We start from the raw sequence: 21,538 nt of genomic DNA on the forward strand, positions 1-21,538 counted from the left end.
TAAGAGACCCGCATTATAAAAATTAAATTTATTTGATCTTAATTAAATTGTTCTGAAGATGATTATAAGTGTAGTATTAACAGTAAGCTAATAACTTTTGCGACTCTACAAATTATCGATCTCGTTTTACCTTCCATTTTAAAAAATTAGAACCGTTTTGAAAAGGTAGTGGACATTCAACAATGTCGTTAACTTAACCATATGTTTGGACAGCCGTACCCATATGTTTAGAAATGGTAGTAAATAACTACAAATAAAAATTTTCATCACTAATCATTTCCACAAACACCCAATGACACAAAGTTTTACAGAGTCCATGATGATGATAAACATTAGTTACTATTTCGTACACAAACAGAACGCCAAAGTTTACTGTAGCATTTTGAAAGTTTGCCTCGAAATTTTTTATCCATGAATCCGTACACAATTGGATTAATAGCATTGTTGATGAACACCATCCATCGAATGAAAGTGACTACAGCTCCATAATTTTCCTCAATGTGTTCAAAAGTAGATCTGCTGATATTCCGTAACAAAGTGGTAAGAAGGTAGGGGAGATAACCCCCGAATGACATTATGGACACTACAAGGAAAATCAAAGTAATGTTTCTGCTTCTGTCAAGCTTTTTCCTCTTCTGGTCATTCAGTGTGTTTAGATACTTACATCGTGTGCCCGTTAGATTCTGGCTTTTATTGACAGTATTAACACACGAATCACTTGGGCATGACGTCTCAACATTGTTTTCCCCTTGCCAATCAGAAAGTGGCGTTAAAGTACTTTCTTTGTCCTCCTTATAATGGGTAATTTTATTGCCGCAATTCTCTGAGGATATTGTTTTACCCTCACTTTCTTTTAAATAAAACGCGTTTCGCTTGTCTTCTTTCAATTGATCAGCTTTCTTATGTTTGTTTTCGTGAGCATATAACTTCCTTCCAATCAAACTATACACCACGATGGACGTGATAATGAGGAGAACGAAGATGAAGAAAACAAATCCTCTGTATATCTTTGTAAATGTTGAACTTTTGTAATGATCTAAAACAGTACATTCATATCCAACCAGTGAATGTGCCTTGGTTACCTTCTGGTTTATGCCATAAATTATGATCACTGGAATAAAATTCGCCCCAAACACATAAATGCAGACTACGGCACACATCACGCGCGTCATTTTTAACGTAAATTGAGCGCGTGTGGCTTGGCATACCTTCCGATAGCGTTCCACCGCTATACAGGTCAGAAGCAACAAGGAGTATGCCCCAACGAAGTAGGTAAGAGCACTGTGTACCTTGCAGAACGTTGGAGACTGTATAGTGTTCGGATGCCTGATGATATACAGAGAAGCCGGAATGCAAAACGAACACCCAAGGAAATCCGTGGCAGCTAAACACAGTATGAAGGTTTGGTATATGTTTTCTTGATATTTTAACAAATACACCAGAAATACATGAACATTTCCGACAGTTCCAACGACACAAAGGCCTATAAGAAGAACAGTAATTGGAATACCATTTTTCCTAAATTCGTTCCAATCCTCTTCCTCCAGCGAATATGTTACATTGTTGGAGACATTCATGTTGACTGACTGGGATAATCACTGGGAATGATTAAAACAACTGCCACAGACTGTATTTTGTGATCTACATTGTCCGGACCTTCTTAAGTAAGAGCCGATTAAAACGTTTACTGAAGTATATGATGCAGTAACAAAACCGCTGGACTATTTTTAAACGAACGTGAATTTTATCTTTGTTTAATAGAATCCAGCTATACCCTAATATGGCTACATTTCTGCTATTGGTCAACCTATGTACATCTAATTCCAACAGTGGCCGACATAAAACTGTTCACTTCAAATGTTGTTCATTTTGAACTTCATTAAATATGAACTTATTATACAAAGAATTTACTGAAAATATAAACATATTTATAGTGAAAAAGCCTTTAATATATATCATCAATAACAATCATATAGAAATCGTTGTTTGCCTATGAAACTTCTTTATAGACTTATTTGTTCTCTTCTAATTCTTAACAAATGCTTAGCTAGGTAACTTACTTCAATATTGGTAACTAATTTAATGTTTCATGTTTTCTGAACTGAAACTCACAAATCCATGATGTTCAGGCAAAAACTGCAAAAGCACCATTTCTACTCCTATTATCTAATGTATCAGGTCTTAAACAATGAAAACAACATTTTTTTCCTGTTGACGTTTGACCTCTGAAATTACCATGATCCCAAAGAATATACAACTTACCTATGGTATCTTCATGCACCATTTTTGCTTATCGCTGTATCATTAAGTTGCCATATTGGAATTAAAATATCGTAATTTGAAATACATATGTTGTGGTTCATGATTTGAAGCTTATGGTTGAATTTGGTCACAGATTATTACAATAAACTATATAGAACTTTTTACATCACGAGAACAATTAAATCAATGAATGGCAATGTCCTTGACCTTGAGAACATATTCATGAAACGTGCAGATGTTTATTGACACCAATATACAGTGTATATTACTTGCAACACCAAAGAGTAAAAAGGATTGATATACAGCTGGTAATTTTGGTTGACTTCACTTTCACCTTAACATTCGCCTCTACAAGCAAAGTTACGGGTATAAGCTGACGTCTTTACCTGATACTAGCAAAATGTGAACAGGTGAGGTATGCTCTCCTGTATAGTTGACAACAGTTTTTCAGTTTTTAGTGATTTAAAAATAGAATTAATGGAAAAGATATATGGGCATATTGTAGTCTTATTACATACGTGCAATCACAGCATACTCATTACAGTGAAAGGGTGTCAACAGCCGTAGTAATTCCATACCTCGGAACCTTGGCCAGGCTCCTCTGGTGACCGGTACCAATCTCGTATATGTGGTGGCATATTTCAGCCGTCGTGTAATTTCAGGTTGCGTTACTGTAACATAGCCAGTTGAATTATAACATGACTAAGTGAGTTATGTCGGCAATTTGAGGTATAACACGAATTGTCGACATAATCATCTGGGAAAGATGATTTCTAAATGATTTCAGGTGACCAATATACGCTTCCATACATCACGACTGTCAATCATGGATCTGGTCGTAATAAACTATCTTGATATAAAGACATAAAGTCGACTTTCGGACATTATTATTTAAAAAATCGTGTTACAATTCGATTTGCCGACATATCAAATATCTCAAGAAGTCATTTTGACTCGACTGGATAATATGATTACCTTGCCAAAGTCGTGTTACACTAACGCGACATAAAAATACGATGGCAAAGTTATTATATATATACTAAATAAAAGTTTCAGAATATCAAGTTTAAGTTATTGCATACCTTTCTGTATATACTCGTTGATGAAGGCTTGACACGAAAGATGTAACATTTGTGAAAATGAAAGGGAGACAATGTTGCATGTATTTTGGAACTGTCGCTATGTTAAGTCCTTTTTGTCCTCATTTTTAAATTTGATACAAATAAAACATGGCCTTGTAGTACCTTCCTATCCACAAAAAACTCTCTTTGGGGTAAATGTTGACAGATGGGAGTATGAAATAATTTTCTTTTGATTAGGTTTTTTATCTACTATTGTAAGCAAAGGGAGAAATTCCAATCGTTTGCTATGGGTAATCGAAGCTGGGCTTTACTCTTACACTGTTAAAAAGAGAAAAAAATTAGAAACAAATTCAACTTTGTTGCTGATATAATTGATAAGAAAATAAGGCACATTTTCTTTGCCTGAAGACTTACAGTAGTATGTTTAATAAACCACTTTATAACTGTATTGATTCGGAAATGTAATAATATATCACATGTTGTAATATTACATATGATTGAATAAAGATACGTGTTTATGAGAAAAAAAATATTATGAAGGCAGAAAATGCCACCACACGTATACGAATGAGGTTGATTGGTTGATTATATTAACCTGTTAATAATTGTAGACAATCGATCCTTTTTCTCAATCAACGAGATCAGCAATTGACACTTTGGCCTTCTATTTAATTTTCCCACTATCAAAAAAATCCTGTGATGTCGTCCACTGTTCTCAACATATGGTTAGTTGGAAAATTCACTATCTTACGCTATTCGCCGTGGGATACTCAAATATAAAAAACAAACTATGCATGATTTTTTTATTGAAAACAATAAAAAAAACAATGATAATTCAACGGTTCATTTTATTGTGGTTTATTCTATATATATCCTTTAGTCACAAACTTGTAAAATATGTTAGAATCGGTTACGTTAGCATTTATTAAAAAATGTCATTCAATAGTTATCAGATGGTTATTAATAGTAGTAATTAGTATTTCTAACTACGATTTTAGCAACACTAGTTATTTCCACAAATACCAAAGGATTTACAGTATACAAATTTCCAAAATGTTAAATGTTATTGTAGTGTAAATGGAAAGAACATTAACTATTTCTACACAAACAAGAACGCCGAAGTTTACTGTAGCATTTTGAAAGTTCGCCTCGAAATTCCCTATCCACGAATCCGTACACAATCGGATTAATAGCATTGTTGACGAACACCATCCATCGAATGAATTTTACTACAACTCCATGATTTTCCTCAATATGTTCAAAAGTAGATCTGCTGATGTTCCGTAACAAAGTGGTAAGAAGGTAGGGGAGATAACCCCCGAAGGACATTATGGAAACAACAAGGAAAATTAAAGTAATGTTTTTGCTTCTGCCAAGTTGTTTTCTCTTCTGTTCATTCAGTACGTTTAGAATGTTACTTCCTGTTTCGGTTTGCATTCTGTCCCTATCTATTACCAGAGCTAATACCTGAATCACGTGAACATGACGCCATTCAACATTGTTTTCCTCCTTGTAGATCTAGAATACCGGAATTGACGTAAACTTGGTATTATCAGTTTATTTGTCTTCCTTATAATTGGTCAAGTTTGTTGTCACCATCCTCTGATGATGTACATTTACTCTGCGTTTACTTAAATTAAACGCGTTACGCTTGGATTTTCGGATTTGCTTTCTTTTATGTTTTGGATCATATATCTTCTTCCAATCAAAGTATAGCAACACGTTGGAAGTGATCAAGGAGAGAACAAAAACGACGAAAACAAATCCCTTGTATATCTTTGTCAGTGTTGAACTTTTGTAACGGTCTAAAACAGTACATTCATATCCAACCAGTGAATGTACCTTGGTTGTCTTTTGGTTCATGCCATAAATTATGATCGCTGGAATAACAACCGTCCCAATCACTAAAAGACAGACTACGGCACACATCATGCGTGTCATTTTTAACGTAAATTGGGCGCGTGTGGCTTGGCATACCTTCCGATAGCGTTCCACTGCTATACAGTCCAAAAGCATCAAGGAGTATGCTCCAACGAAGTACATAAGAGCGCGGTTTACCTTGCAGAACGTTGTAGACTGTATAGTGTTCGGATGCCTGATGATGTACAGGGATGCAGGGATGCCAAATGTACATCCAATGAAATCCACGGCGGCTTAACACAATATAAAGGTTTTGTATATGTTTTCTTGATATCTAAACAAAAACACCAGAAATACATGAAAATTTCCGACAGTTCCAACGACACAAAGTCCAATAAGAAGAACAGTGATGGAAATCCCAATGTTCCTAAACTCATCCCAATCCTCTTCCTCCAGCGAGTATGTTACATTGTTGGAGACATTCATGTTGACTGGGATAATCACTGGGAATGATTTAAACTGAATTATATTGTTTACATCTACTTAACTTAGATCCGACTGAAACTTCTAGTACTAGAGTAATTTCCTTTTATGGCAAACAGCTTTGCCTAATATGTCTACATTTTTTTTATTGTGCAACCTATGTATTCAATTTAACTATGGCCGACGTATCGATACACGTCAAATATAATAATCCATTAAATTTATGAACTTACCAATGGATTTACTGAAAATATAGACATATACAATCAAATACCATCATATAGAAATCGTCGGTTTCTGCATGGTTGTATTTGATGTTATGTATTAATACCTTTCTACTTGAAATATGTCTATATTTAAAACTGCTTTATAGACCTATTTGTTCTCTTCTAAGCCCCCTTATGTAAAAATGGGTAAGAAATGTTTCAGAGTTTGTTTGCGTTAAAAAGTTGATGTTAAAATAAATTCCACGAAGTTTTGTTTTTGGCATGGACTTATTTGGAAATAGATCAGATTTATTAAAGGTTGGGTCACAATATCTAAGTGTATGATTTAAAAAAAGTTTATCAGTATGGTTGGTGGTGAATTGATGGAGACACCGGTGTATGCATTTGGTGTATTTCATGTGCAATAGATAAATTGTTTTCTTCACAATACGTTTAACCTTAGATTTAGGTTTCGTTATAACACATCTTCTGCTTTTGAATGAGTTCTATATGTGCACTGGACTTTACAAAAGCTGTCCGCCTATCCAGTACCATCTCTAAGTTCGTCCACTGACATTAAGTTGTTGTGGTACCGGCGCCACCAATTAAAAAAACTATGAATGATAAAATCAGAAATGATAAAGAATCGTCGATAACACGGTATAGGGCAATTACTCTTTCCATAAACTGGATCTAGGACATGCTTGTTTAGAGTTTGTTTGTTTGTTTGAGTTTCACAACCAATCGTCAACAAATTTATTTACGATCAAACTTGTAATTAAAATGAAGGACCAAGTTGTCAAGATCAAAATAATATCTGAGATAGTATTAGATAATGAAAACAAAAACATGGTGTCTAGAGGCTATTAACAACGTGTAAGTGGTGAAAATGATCTTCAGTTTACAACAAATGGGTCAGTTTACTAAACAAATAAACAAATACAAGTTCACTCCGCAAAACAACTGTGAGGAGTTCGGGGAAACCAGGATATGATGAGTCGCACTTACACAGAAATGGGGACACTATGTCAACTTTTCATCGAGTTACACCACTTCACGAAAGGAAATGCGCATTGTACTTCATAAACACGTAGGCAGTTGTCCATGCTTATTATGAAAGAAACTACATCCTTAATATACCTTGTAGTACTGTACACCACGAGAATAAAATTTGAAATTATCTATTCAGTCTCTCCCACAAATACCCATTTGGCATTACCTTACTGAATCCCGTGTGAGGATGCCGAACCTTGCACGTTAAAAACCCCTCTGCGGTCTTTCGATGAAGAGTAGGTGTGATAACGCCGGCCCAGAGGATAGGTATAGGTACAGGATATAGTTTAGATATTTTTACATAGATAAATTAGAAGGGCTTCAAAATTATAGAATCTATATACCAAATTGATAGGCTAGGTTCCTTCCTTTCCCCCTGCTCTTGATGGGTAGGGCTGGTTACTGCTAGACGATGCCATGATAGGACCTTTTAGGATCTAGGAGTCGTCTTCCAAATTAATAGATATATAGGTATAGCAGACGACTCCTCACTCTATGCTTTCTCTATATACTTTGCTCTTCCTACTCCATTTCCTATCTTTTCGCGTGCCCCGAAACGTTATATATAGCGTGACGGCACGTAAAACTTTTCACTTCACCTTACTGAATAGTCGTTTATATCCGCGAGGTTTTAAGTTCGCTAAATTTGCAGATGCCACCACCTTTACGAAATTTAGTCTTTGACGAAATTTTCTGAAAGTTCTGTATTTACATTGCACAAGCTTTCACATAAACGATACATGCAAATGCTACCTCGTGATTTGCTAAAAAAAAAAAAACTCGCGAATAATTTCCAAACAATAAATTGTTAAACTTCACATCCTCGAAATTTAACAGATATACAGTATGATTTATCATTAGCATATATTCAATTGTTTTCGAAATAATTACAAATACATATTTTCATAACTAGACATAACCACAAACATCGAATAACACAAAGTATTTACAAAGTATAGATGTGTCAATAATGACTGATGCCTTCGACACTAACCATTTCTACACAAACAAGAACGCCAAAGTTTAATGTAGCATTTTGAAAGTTCGTCTCGAAATTTTTTATCCATGAATCCGTACACAATCGGATTAATAGCATTGTTGATGAACACCATCCATCGAATGAAGGTGACTACAGCTCCATAATTTTCCTCAATGTGTTCAAAAGTAGATCTGCTGATATTCCGTAACAAAGTGGTAAGAAGGTAGGGGAGATAACCCCCGAAGGACATTATAGACACTACAAGGAAAATCAAAGTAATGTTTCTGCTTCTGTCAAGCTTTTTCCTCTTCCGGTCATTCAGTGCGTTTAGATAGTTACTTCCTGTTCCGATTTGATTCTGAGTCTGGCTTCTTTTACCAGAGCTGGCGCCTGAATCACGTGGACATGAATTTTCAACATTGCTTCCTCCTTGTAAACTAGAATCCTGAAGTGACGTAGATTTGGTATCATCAGTTTCTTTGTCCTCCTTATAAAGGGTAAGTTTGTTGCCACCATCCTCTGAGGATGTTGATTTACTCTGGCTTTTTCTGAAATTAAACATGCTACGCTTGGGGTCCCTGGATTTGTCAGCTTTCTTTTGTTTGTTTTTGTGATCATATATCTTCCTTCCAACCAAACTATACAGCACGACGGAAGTGATAAGGAAGAGAACAAAAATGAAGAAAACAAATCCTCTGTATATCTTTGTCAGTGTTGAACTTTTGTAATGATCTAAAACAGTACATTCATATCCAACCAGTGAGTGTACCTTGGTTACCTTCTGGTTTATGCCATAAATTATGATCACTGGAATAACAACCGTCCCAATCACAAAAAGGCAGACAACAACACATATCACGCGCGTCATTTTTAATGTAAATTGAGCGCGTGTGGCTTGGCATACCTTCCGATATCGTTCCACTGCTATACAGTCTAGAAGCATCAAGGAGTATGCTCCAACGAAGTAGGTAAGGGCGCGGTTTATCTTGCAGAACGTTGGAGACTGTATAGTGTTCGGATGCCTGATGATATACAGAGAAGCAGGAACGCAAAATGTACATCCAAGAAAATCTGCCGCAGCTAAACACAAAATAAAGGTTTTGTATATGTTCGCTTGATATCTTAACAGATACACCAGAAATACATGAACATTTCCGACAGTTCCAACGACACAAAGGCCTATAAGAAGAACAGTGATGGGAATCCCGTTGTTCGTAAACTCATCCCAATCCTCTTCCTCCAGCGAGTATGTTACATTGTTGGAGACGTTCATGTTGACTGGATGGGGAGAATCACTGGGAATGATTTAAACAAATGTCACAACTTGTGTACAGTGGTCCACGTTGTTATTTGAGAGAAGGTCAATTACCACTGGAGTAAGACAAGTCACTTAAACCACTTGTCATAAAGTATCTCCCATTGTAGTAGGATCGGCCTCCTTTCGCTCGTTCTCGATAAGCTTTAAACAAGCTATAGACATAACGAGAGCAGGTTATATATCCAGTCGTGGCACACTGAGAATGAGTGTCTTGTCACTAGTAAAATGAGATACCCAAATAAAACGCGAATTTATTCTTTATCTTATCGCCCCTAATTAATGACACACTTTCTCTCTCTTGTAACTTCCTTATTTGTCCGTACGTATTTACTTCAGGATGTTTTAAATAATTGATTTACACCACTTTCAATATCAACCCGGAAGAAAAAGTTATGGGATAGACTACCTTCAATTAAATCGCGTAAAAAGAATCGTTATATTATATCTACGATGGCCGACAACAACCTGGCAAAACGATATATATACAAACTCTCACGCGTTATATCATGGTACAAAACATGTGAAAGTATGGTACACAAAGATGTGAATGCAGTATTTATGTGAGCAGTCACTTTTTTATCTTTCTGAACCAAAACAACAGCCGAAAACAGCAATGGTACAAAAATATGTAAAAGGGTTTTAAAAATGATTTCCTGATAAAGTTGTCAACAGTTTGATTGTATCTTCATGGGAAAACACCACAAAATGATTAGACAAAAAGGATAATGTTGGGAACCATGTTTCATTTAATTATCTATATAATAATAATGACCACGTCATACCAGTTGTATTTAACAATTGTACGCCCAAAGTTACATGTTTGTCCTCATGAGTACTTAACGACGTTTTACGCTTGTTGTGACGCCCTAATCAAACCTCTACTATTCGGGGTCAGCGATGGTCATGGTGTTTGATAACAACATTCCAATGCTTCTTTCACATCTTTGTGTACCATGATTTTACGTGTTTTTGTATCACTGAATGGACAAAAAGATGTGAAAGCCATGTGTGCGATGGCCGAGAGCGGCCTATCATTATTTTTTATAAAATAAAAATGTCCTGATGACACTTTTTAGTTTTTTAGTCGAAAAGTGTCGAGCAAATATTTTTTTTAATAAAAAACTGTCATGACACAAAAAGTGTCAGGACACATTTTTTACAGTGAGGTAGAGAAATGAGAGGAATGTCAATGTGATAAAACACCGAAGGTGTTCTGTTCTAAGGTTTAATCGGCAGGATTGAGTTGATGAAAGGCGGCAAACAACAGTATTTATCACAATATGAAATAGATAAAAAAAAAAAGATATTTCCCGTCATAAATCGTGCTGTACCTAACGGATTGACAATGAGATAAGAGAATATTTATACAACGCTGATTAACAAAATGAAAAGTAGAATTTGAAATTTCATAGCGTGTAGGTGTAATATTTCATGCTATGTTATCGTTTTACTTCTGAATGTATATCTGGAGAAATGCTACTCAGTATCCAAAATATCTTTAATTATTAAATGAGTGATGCTAGTAACATTATTGAAATGATATATTTGTAGCATAGTTCCCTATAATTAAACATATCATATTCAGAAAAAAAGAAAATTAGTATCCTTACCACCAGAGTCTCCTGTAACGATTGATTACACATGAATGATTCGTTAGTTTTTATTGTCAGGTACTCTGAGCTCTACGGTAAGTAATTATAAGTGTAAGGCTGATTAATTACATATGAAATGCAAAAATGCATTGTAAAAAGCGTCCTGTTTGACAAACTTTATAGCGTAACATTCATTGGGGAGTGCTTACCTTAGGATTTTTGAAATATATTTGACATTGGGGCTTTCATCATGTCATTGCCCAGTTTAAAAAATGAATAACTTTTTAATGTCATAATAACTTTATTGCTTATTTTGGTGCTATTTAAAAACAACGATGTTGATATTTACATGTACATGCTGGATAGTCTTCGAAACACTGAATTTTGCTATAAAACAATGTGCTGCTATGCGTACCTGAACCCAGCCAAATTAATTACATCTGTTTAACAGCTCTAAGGTATCCCACAAAACCTGATGACAGTGAGAAAGCACAACTGAAATAGGACACTCTTATACTCCTGTAAATTCCATATACCTTCATTGAGTAAAAAATGTCATGTCACTTTTTGACTGAAAAGTGTCATGATAGATTTTTTTTTTATTGAAAAAATATTTGCCCCACACTTTTTAGTCAAAGTGTCATGACATTTTTATTTTATAAAAAATAATGGCAGGCCGCTCTCGGCCATCGTACATGTGCCATGCTTTCACATCTTTTTTTTACCATCAGTGGTGCAAAACATGTGAAAAGGAATTAGCCGGCGGTTCATTTCGGCTTTTGGTACATAAACATATGAATGTAATCTGAATTTTTCCGATATGTTTATAATCTTTCTGCAACGCACCTTCACATGTTTTTTTACCATATCATGGCACAAAAAGATGTGAAAAAATGTGCAATGATAGAAAGCGTTACAGCTTTTTCTTATCTTTTTGCAAGGGTCCCTTCTTCACGAAAACATTTGGAAATATCTAGTTTCTGCGAATAATCTGTAATATTACTTTGGAGTTCAGCCATCATTGATCCAATCCGTGGACTAAAGCGTGCAACGCGAAGGATAACATACAATTATAAGGTTACCTAACCCAAATACAATATAATTTGTACATTGTAATAGTATGTGTTTCTCAAATGCGAAAAAAAAGGAAACTAAAAAATACCTGGTAAGACACAACACTTGACAAATAAGTACCCCAATGCACATTTTGAACTATATTATTCATAACACCTCATTAGAATTCACCATTTTATCAGTTCAACACCGTTTGTGCTGGGTTTTAATAGTTTAACGTCCTATTAACAGCCATGGTTGTTGGTTGATTACTCGAAAAAATCACTGACCAGCAGTCAGTACAAGAGAACTTCCCCACACCGCTCCAGTAAACCTTCTCTCTAGATCTGTTACGGGAGAAACCATATACAGTGAACTGAGTTCATTTTTCACGTTTTTCGGTTTTTTTACCAGAATCAACAAAATACGTCAAAATTATCTGCTTAATTAATTAAGAACAGCTTAAAGGACACAGTATTACATTTTGTCAGTTAAAGCAAACACAGCCATATTGTCAAAACAATCATCATCATCTATTTTTGATTAAAACAAAATGTTTAGATTAAAGTTAAAGCACACGAATTAAAACGAAATTGCCAAGTGTCATCTTCCACGAAAAATGAGCAGAACAAAAAAATTGATTTCACAGTGGTTGCGTTTACAGACAAATATGTAATTGGTATACTATTATATAGTGAATTAATTGAAGGTAAATAATTGTCCATAAAAGTACAAATACCTTTATTTGGGACATTCCTTATGTATCCTTTTCTTGTTTTATCAGACAATAAAAATACCCTTGACTAATCTACCTTTGTTTATTGTTAATTATAAGCTTTACTCTATTCAGACTATATTTTATATATTCATGTGTTTATAAATGTTATGAATGTGACAATGTACACCTGGCTGTAGGTTTAATATAGAAAATATGAAAAGCTGTGTATTAACGGATTATTTTAGAGCACGCGTGTAGCAGTATCAAGCGTCGTTAGTAAAGGTATCCCAACAACAATAATTCTATAAAAATGCTAAATATTTGTAACAACAGAAGAAGCACTTTTGATATCCCAAACCTACTATGCGCTGCCCTCGTTTTAGAATGACAATTTCAATTGATGGAGTGGCTATGTTGTTTCTGATGTCTTTTGTGAACATATCTAATATCGTTTCGTATTACGATGAACTCAGCAAAACGACTTTGCTCGATGAAATTTTCCCCTGTGATTTATGTCCTGATATATATATAGTGAATATCAAATCAGTAACACTTGGAAATTGAAATTTTCGCTTGGCAATCACATCCGTCTGTGTATATCCACGTAGTTATAATTGGATACAGATCATACTATTATAACGATGTCTACATCATTCGGTATATGATTCAAATAGTTTTACATTTGTTCTCTGTTATTCACTAAAAGTAACGATTAATTCATCTTCCAATGAAACGTTTTCTGTGGACGATGAGGATTGGGAGGACTTCAAGAAAAACGGAATTCCGATAACTGTGTTTTTGATTGTCCTGTCTGTTATTGGAACTATTGGAAATGCTCATGTATTTCTAGTATTTTTGCTGAGATATAAACTAAACATATTCAAAACGTTTGTAATGTGTCTAGCTGCCGTGGATTTCCTTGGATGTTCTTTCGTCATCCCAGCGTCTCTTTACCTCATCAGATATTCCAACTCCATACAGTCATCGTCGTTCTGTAAAGCGTCACTTTCTCTCAGCTACTTTACCGGATCATACTCCTTGCTGCTGCTGGATTGTGTGGCGGTGGAGCGCTATCGAAAGGTCTGTCAGACAAACCGTAAGCAATTAACTGTTAAACTGACGGGATTTATATGTGCCTTTCTCTGTTGTTTGGTAATAATGGTTATTGTTATTCCAGTCGCCATCCTTTACGGTAGCATTCAAACGACAACCGAAACTCATTTATTGATTGGGTTTAAATGTGACGTTTTAGATGAGTACAAAGGATCAACACCAACAATAGTATACAGGGGATTTGTGTTTTTCCTATTCGTACTGCTCATGTTCATCTCTGTGGTGTTGTATACTTTGGTCGGGAGAACAGTGTATTCTCATAAAAACAAACTCAGAGAAGCAAATACATTATCAGGAACTGAATTTCAGCCATCGGAATTCAAACAAGGAGATACGTCCATATTTTCTGAAAATGGCGGAAACGAAAGTAGCCAAGACATCTTGACTGGCGGTAATACTAATTCTATCTCGGAGCCCCATGTAACTTCCTACTCTATGTTTCCTGAAAACAGTCAAATAATGACGTCATGCACGAATGGTCATGACGTTACGAACAACTCTGTTGCATATAATCGACTTTCTACAGCAACAGGAAATAGATTTCTTTGCATTTTGGAAAAAAAGAAAAGAAAATCATTGCAGAAAAGTGTAAACCTGACGATGATATTTCTTTCCGTGTCAGTGATATCATTTGGGGGTTATCTCCCCTTCCTCGTCATTATTCTGATCAAAAGTGTGAACAAATCCCTGTACCAGAACTTTGCCGACAATCACGGAGCCCTGGACTTTTTCATCCGCTGGATGGTATTTTTAAACAATGCTGTTAATCCAATTGTTTACGGATTGATGGACAAAAAATTCCGAAAGGACATTTCAAAGTTTTACAGTAATATGCTACATGGTTGGTCAGTTTGTAGAAAATGATGAGAAGGGAATATGATAATGTGTTACAATGGTAAAAGTATTAATTAGTACTCCTCTCATACCTCACACCCATTGTTTTGTTGTTATAATTATTACTTTCTAAAATATTTTTTTTATTTACTTTTAACCACAGAAAAAAATGTGATTGTGGTCCATATTTAAACATTTATGATAACAATGATTGTAGTCCGATTGTATCTATACTTGAATAACATGATTAACATCGCTTAGAATGTGCAAATAAGGTATTTTAATGTATTCAATATGTTATGGATTCATATATATATATTGATTACCGACAAAATGTCTGTTAACTCCTATCCCCAACAGCAGTGAACATGACAATGCCCAGTAGATCAACTGATGGATTATACAAGTACTTTTGTTATTATATGTCGATGAAGTACATGAATTTGCTTGGTAACATGCACGTATATAATTTCCGAAAATATATGCGAAAACAGAAATAATGTATAGCAAGAAAGTGTCTCCATTGATAAGAGGTTTTTAGGCCTAATGATGGCCACATCGTTCGGATATTGTTTTCTATTTTTCATAGTTTACACCTGTGACTTTGTGTTGGTAGATGGGGATATTTTCAGGGGGGGGGGGGGGAAATGACATTGTCAATGACTCATTAATAAGTGATAAAACACTACACAATCTTTTTTTTTAGTTTAAATCGACTTAATTGTATAAAAACAGCTACTATGACGTGGGCAAAAGTAACACAATTTATTTACATGTTTTTTAATAGAAGGAAATGTATTCAATATCTTTCACACATCACTAACAAGATCATTAAACATCAATCTTATAAAAAAGTGATGTAACATTACACTGATATAATGCAAAACTTGTAAAATAGATTTGGGAAAGAATGTCACTTCGCTTGTCCTGTAGTGTATTACAGATTGACACATAAAAGATAATTTGCTGCTCTAAACGATCTGTCCCACACCGTGTTACTGTATTCCTTGTCCGTGATCACTCAGTGTCCTCCTCATACTCCAGGACAATGATAACGTGTCCTTCTGATGTCACCGTCAATACGTATCCTCATACTCCAGGACAATGATAACGTGTCCTTCTGAGGTCACCGTCAATACGTATCCTCATACTCCAGGACAATGATAACGTGTCCTTCTGATGTCACCGTCAATACGTATCCTCATACTCCAGGACAATGATAACGTGTCCTTCTGATGTCACCGTCAATACATATCCTCATACTCCAGGACAATGATAACGTGTCCTTCTGATGTCATCGTCAATACGTATCCTCATACTCCAGGACAATGATAACGTGTCCTTCTGATGTCACCGTCAATACGTATCCTCATACTCCAGGACAGGGATAACGTGTCCTTCTGAGGTCACCGTCAATACATATCCTCATACTCCAGGACAATGATAACGTGTCCTTCTGATGTCACCGTCAATACGTATCCTCATACTCCAGGACAATGATAACGTGTCCTTCTGATGTCACCGTCAATACGTATCCTCATACTCCAGGACAATGATAACGTGCCCTTCTGATGTCACCGTCAATACGTATCCTCATACTCCAGGACAATGATAACGTGTCCTTCTGATGTCACCGTCAATACGTATCCTCATACTCCAGGACAATGATAACGTGTCCTTCTGATGTCACCGTCAATACGTATCCTCATACTCCAGGACAAGGATAACGTGTCCTTCTGATGTCACCGTCCATACGTATCCTCATACTCCAGGACAAGGATAACGTGTCCTTCTGATGTCACCGTCAATACGTATCCTCATACTCCAGGACAAGGATAACGTGTCCTTCTGATGTCACCGTCAATACGTATCCTCATACTCCAGGACAATGATAACGTGTCCTTCTGATGTCACCGTCAATACGTATCCTCATACTCCAGGACAATGATAACGTGTCCTTCTGAGGTCACCGTCAATACATATCCTCATACTCCAGGACAATGATAACGTGTCCTTCTGATGTCACCGTCAATACGTATCCTCATACTCCAGGACAAGGATAACGTGCCCTTCTGATGTCACCGTCAATACGTATCCTCATACTCCAGGACAAGGATAACGTGCCCTTCTGATGTCACCGTCAATACGTATCCTCATACTCCAGGACAATGATAACGTGTCCTTCTGATGTCACCGTCAATACGTATCCTCATACTCCAGGACAATGATAACGTGTCCTTCTGATGTCACCGTCAATACGTATCCTCATACTCCAGGACAAGGATAACGTGTCCTTCTGATGTCACCGTCAATACGTATCCTCATACTCCAGGACAAGGATAACGTGCCCTTCTGATGTCACCGTCAATACATATCCTCATACTCCAGGACAAGGATAACGTGTCCTTCTGATGTCACCGTCCATACGTATCCTCATACTCCAGGACAATGATAACGTGTCCTTCTGAGGTCACCGTCAATACGTATCCCCATACTCCAGGACAATGACAACGTGCCCTTCTGATGTCACCGTCAATACGTATCCTCATACTCCAAGACAATGATAACGTGTCCTTCTGTGGTCACCGTCAATACATATCCTTATACTCCAGAGCAAGGATAAACAGACACAATCTCTAGAATGATTCTGCTTACACAGATTGATTTTAAGATTTTCTTAATAAATATTGTATAACTTCTCATAAGTCTCTTCGACAAATGTTCTGTTCAAGGCACCATCTTTCTCTCATCGTGTTTTCAAAAACACTCACTATATATGAGGAATAGAGTAAATAATGGGTTTTACTGGAAGTTGGTATATGGCTGAAAAATAAGGAAACATAAGTAAAATCTAAAATCATTGAAGATGAACAAAGTTACGGTTATAAATTGATATTATAAAATCTGTTTTATATCTGTATTATAAAGAATAATCTGTCATCTTTATTTTTCTCAGCTGTGATTGACGAAGTAAATGATCACATATATGGAGTATGTACAATGACATTCGAAAGCAAGGAACAATTAAAAAGCATTTTTACATGATTTTATTGTTTTTCTAAATGAATTTTGCATTTTTTAACCTGGAAAAGGGAGATATGGATTTTCTCTTCAAATGTTATTGACATTAATTAGATGATTCTGGACATTTAAGAATACTTATTTGTCTATAAATATGAAACACGAAATAATGTACTTATTAAAACGATAACAATAAAACAAAATATCGATAAACATAAAGTTGCATAACTTCTGTTGTGTTTAGAAAAAATTGAAAAAAATGTTACATTTCCGCATATGATTACCTCATCCGCGTACCTTAAGGTTGTATTCTTCTGAGGTTTCAGTCCCGTTGAAGTCTCGTTTCGACATAGATCAAAGAAGTTATGAGATTTTCAAATAAAATTTATCAATATCTGTAGCAAGTTGCCAGTTGCAAATTTTGTCAAAAAATTACATTTCTATTTTTAAAAGATTTTTTTATACAGGGATTTTAAGAAATGGCCCATTTGGCGGCCATTTTGAAATTGTGTCTTTTTTCGCTTTGAGTAGAGCCACAATTTTACCATTTTTTTCTGAAATTGTTTTTATTTAAATCATCACTGCGCCAGTATTTTTGCTGTATCGAGCTAATTTTTGCTGTAAATCTTTACTGGATTCGTGGTAATCAAAATATTGAGCATTAATATGTGAAATGATACACTTTTGTCACTTTATTTTAACATTTAATGGTAATTTGAGCACTTTTATTTTTTACTCTAAAATACTGAAAAATACTGCAAAAAAGTAAGCACACGGATCCCCCCATTTTTCTGCCTGATTTAGAAAGAACAACCCATTCCCTATTGATATGCAAAATATTAACAAAAGTTTAATACCAGAACTTTTTCTATAAAGGGTTAAATTTGGCAAAAATGGCTGAAAATGGTGCATTTTGTAGCTCAAAATGAAGGGGTAGGGGTAACATATATTATTCTGAGAAAAAATATTAGTCTCATTAATCAAAACTGGTATATTTTTAAGGAAGACTACTGGAAAATAAATTTTACAAAGATCCATACATATCAAACACCTCATTAGGAAATTATGGCTTTAATCTCTCGTGTATGTGGTCAAAACGGCAAAATTCCCATGAAATCCAAGATTTTGTCAATTAGGTATCTTTGAGTGACAATAGCTCAAAAACGAGCACACGGACATATGTTATTTCTTCCATTTTCTTTTATGGTATGAACTCCTATTTCCAAAAATCTATATGAGAAAAAAAAGCATGCTTATTGAGTCCATGTTAAAAATATTTGTGTGTAAGAGACACTTATACGGTTTGAATTATATATATATATTCTCCCTCTCGAGGACTAGTATTTGGAAATTTTCATCAGAGCTTTTGTAGAGTATATTTCAAGTCACTCAACTATATAATGTCATAAAATATGTGTTTATTGATAAAACAATATCATAAAATACACTTTACCCCTGTCCTGTAAACGTCATAAGACAAATTATCAGCGTGTCCGCTTTAGACGGAAGACAAACTTATATAACATCCCGGTTTCCTTGTTTGAAGTAGTAAAGCTTCACGTTATGGCTGGAGTTGTTCTGGACAATTCTGACAACCACGATATAAAACTAAACTTTTCAATGACCAATTTCGTTCATGTTAGACTGACATTAAGAACTACTAGACTATTCTGGACGCAAACTAATTAATGACAATTTTTAGATAGTCGTTTTCCAATCACATACCCTAGACTAATGATAATAAGCCTGAATTGAAAGTAGGCCTATCCTGTAAGTAAGCCTTAGATTTTTATTTTTCAAATATATCTTGAAAATATGCTGCACTTGAAAGTAAGCCTTGGGTTTCTAGCAACTTAAACTTTAATTTTTAACCAAAAAATGCTAACATTAAGTGTTGACGATACTTTGTTAAGTTTTTAGGTCATCTGACCGAAGGTCAGGATGTCCTATTGTCATCGTGTTTTGTCTGTCGTCGTGCGCCGTCCGCCGTGCGCCGTGCGTCGTGCGTCGTGCGTAAAACTATTTATACAAAAGCCTACTCCTCCTAAACCTTTAAGTGAATTACATCCATATTTGGTGTGAAACATCCTTGGGGAAAGAAAATCATATTTTATATAAATGAGAGATTTCCGACCCCTAGGGGCAGAGGGGCGGGGCCCCAAAAGGGGAAATTTTCTTAATTAAACTTTAAAACCCTACTCCTCCTTCATCCTTGGATGGATGGCGCCCAAATTTGTTTCGGAACATTGTTGGAAAAGGCCAGTCATATTTTATACAAATGAGCCTGGCTCGACCCCTAGGGGCAGATGGACAGGGCCTTAAAAGGGGAAATTTTCTTAATTTAAGCTTTAAAATCCTACTCCTTCATCCTTGAATGAATTTCATCCATATTTGATTTGAAACATCATTTGGGAAAGACAATTATTTTTTTTTTATATAAATGAGCCTGGTACGACCCATAGGGGCTGAGGGGTGGGCCCCAAAAGAGGAAATTTTCTTAATTTTAGATTTAAAATCCTACTCCTCCTTCATCCTTGTATGAATTTCATCTATATTTGGTTTGAAACATCAATGGGTAAGGGCAATCTTATTTTATATAAATGAGTTAGATGCGACCACTAGAAACAGTGGGGCGGGACCAAAATAGGGGAAATTTTCTTAATGTTACCTTAAAAAATCCTACTACTCCTCCATCCTTGGATGGATGACAACCAATATTGGTTTGAAACATGTTTGGAAAGGGTAATCATATTGTATATAGGGACAGAGGGTTTGGCTTAGAAGGGGGAACTTTGATGAAATTTGGCTTTAAAATCCTACTCCTCCTTAACCCTTGAGTGGCTTTATTCCATATTTGGTGTAAAACATCATTAGAGAAGTACAGTCATATCTTATATATGAAGATTTTGGTATTCCAAGATGGCCACTGGCCTACTTCCTGTTTCCTGGTGTCGTTCTCTGATTTAAATGAAAATTGGTTTTTAGAGGTTTTAAGATATGGCAAACAACATGCAAACATTTTTCATAAAGATTTGTTTATTCCAAGATGGCCGCTGGGCCAACTTCCTGTTTTTATATTTAGGTCTCTGATTTCAATTAAAATTAGTATAAAGGGTAGTATGGGGTGCTGATTGTCGCTGGGCCAACCTCCTGTTTTTCAAATTTTCGTCTGAAATTTATTGAATATAAAAGTACTTCACCATTTCTTTCAAGATGTCCATACACTGTGCAACTGCATTCTTGATATGTTGCAGGTGGGGATAGGGAGGGGGAGAGTCATTTGGGGGATTAATAATCTCCCAAACGACCCTCTATCTGTTGTATTGGTATCTATTACAGTAAGTGCTTGTTTTAGCTTTAAAATCCTACCCCTTCTGAACCCTTGAGTGGATTTTATCCATATTTTGTGAAAAACATCAGAGGGGAAGGAGTGTCATATTTTATATAAATGAGTTAGGTCCGACCCCTGGGGATAGAGGGCGTGGCTCAGAAGGGAAAATTCTGATGAAATTTGGCTTTAAAAGCCTACTCCTCCTTAACCCTTGAGCGAAATTAATGCATCCATATTTTGTGTGAAACATCACTGGGGAAGGACAATCATATTTAATAACAATGAGTCAGGTACGATCCTTTGGGACAGAAGGGCAGGGCTCAGAAGGGGGAACTTTAGGTGAGGACAATCATATTTTACAAAGGACCGAGTTTTTATAGACCCATGGGGGTAGAACGGCGGGGGCCCAAAATGGGAGCTTTGCTGAAATTTGGCTTTAAGATCTGACCCCTCCTTAATCCTTGAATGGGTTAAAACCATATTTGGAAGAAGGGTTACCAATTTTGTACAACAAAAGACCATTACCTATTTCAGAAACTTATGTATTCAACAAAGGAGCTTCTTGTATTGTATGAGTCAGATGACCGTTAAGGCCCATGGGCCTCTTGTTTAAATTACCACCAATTTTTGTTT

General features: G+C 35.7%; 3 protein-coding genes and 1 pseudogene across 3 annotated transcripts; 1 reads left to right on the plus strand and 3 right to left on the minus strand.

The window, feature by feature from the left end:
- On the minus strand, positions 1–1,667 carry LOC138310108 (5-hydroxytryptamine receptor 1F-like). Its single transcript, XM_069251244.1, has one exon. The coding sequence runs from the start codon at positions 1,575–1,577 to the stop codon at positions 333–335; it is 1,245 nt and encodes a 414-aa protein (XP_069107345.1). The 5' UTR covers positions 1,578–1,667; the 3' UTR covers positions 1–332.
- Positions 1,668–4,177: 2,510 nt separating this feature from the next.
- LOC138321671 (5-hydroxytryptamine receptor 1F-like) lies at positions 4,178–6,615 on the minus strand (annotated as a pseudogene).
- Positions 6,616–7,733: 1,118 nt separating this feature from the next.
- On the minus strand, positions 7,734–9,545 carry LOC138321662 (cholecystokinin receptor-like). Its single transcript, XM_069265498.1, has one exon. It carries the CDS (start codon positions 9,196–9,198, stop codon positions 7,936–7,938), a length of 1,263 nt encoding a protein of 420 aa, XP_069121599.1. The 5' UTR covers positions 9,199–9,545; the 3' UTR covers positions 7,734–7,935.
- Positions 9,546–13,266: 3,721 nt separating this feature from the next.
- LOC138319153 (probable G-protein coupled receptor No18) lies at positions 13,267–15,167 on the plus strand (the record flags this gene model as incomplete). Its single annotated transcript, XM_069262138.1, has 1 exon — positions 13,267–15,167. A coding segment is annotated over one exon (1,317 nt), but the record flags the coding sequence as incomplete, so codon positions are not given.
- Positions 15,168–21,538: the final 6,371 nt, after the last annotated feature.

Source organism: Argopecten irradians, chromosome 1, assembly GCF_041381155.1.
Source record: "Argopecten irradians isolate NY chromosome 1, Ai_NY, whole genome shotgun sequence".
Taxonomy (NCBI): domain Eukaryota; kingdom Metazoa; phylum Mollusca; class Bivalvia; order Pectinida; family Pectinidae; genus Argopecten; species Argopecten irradians.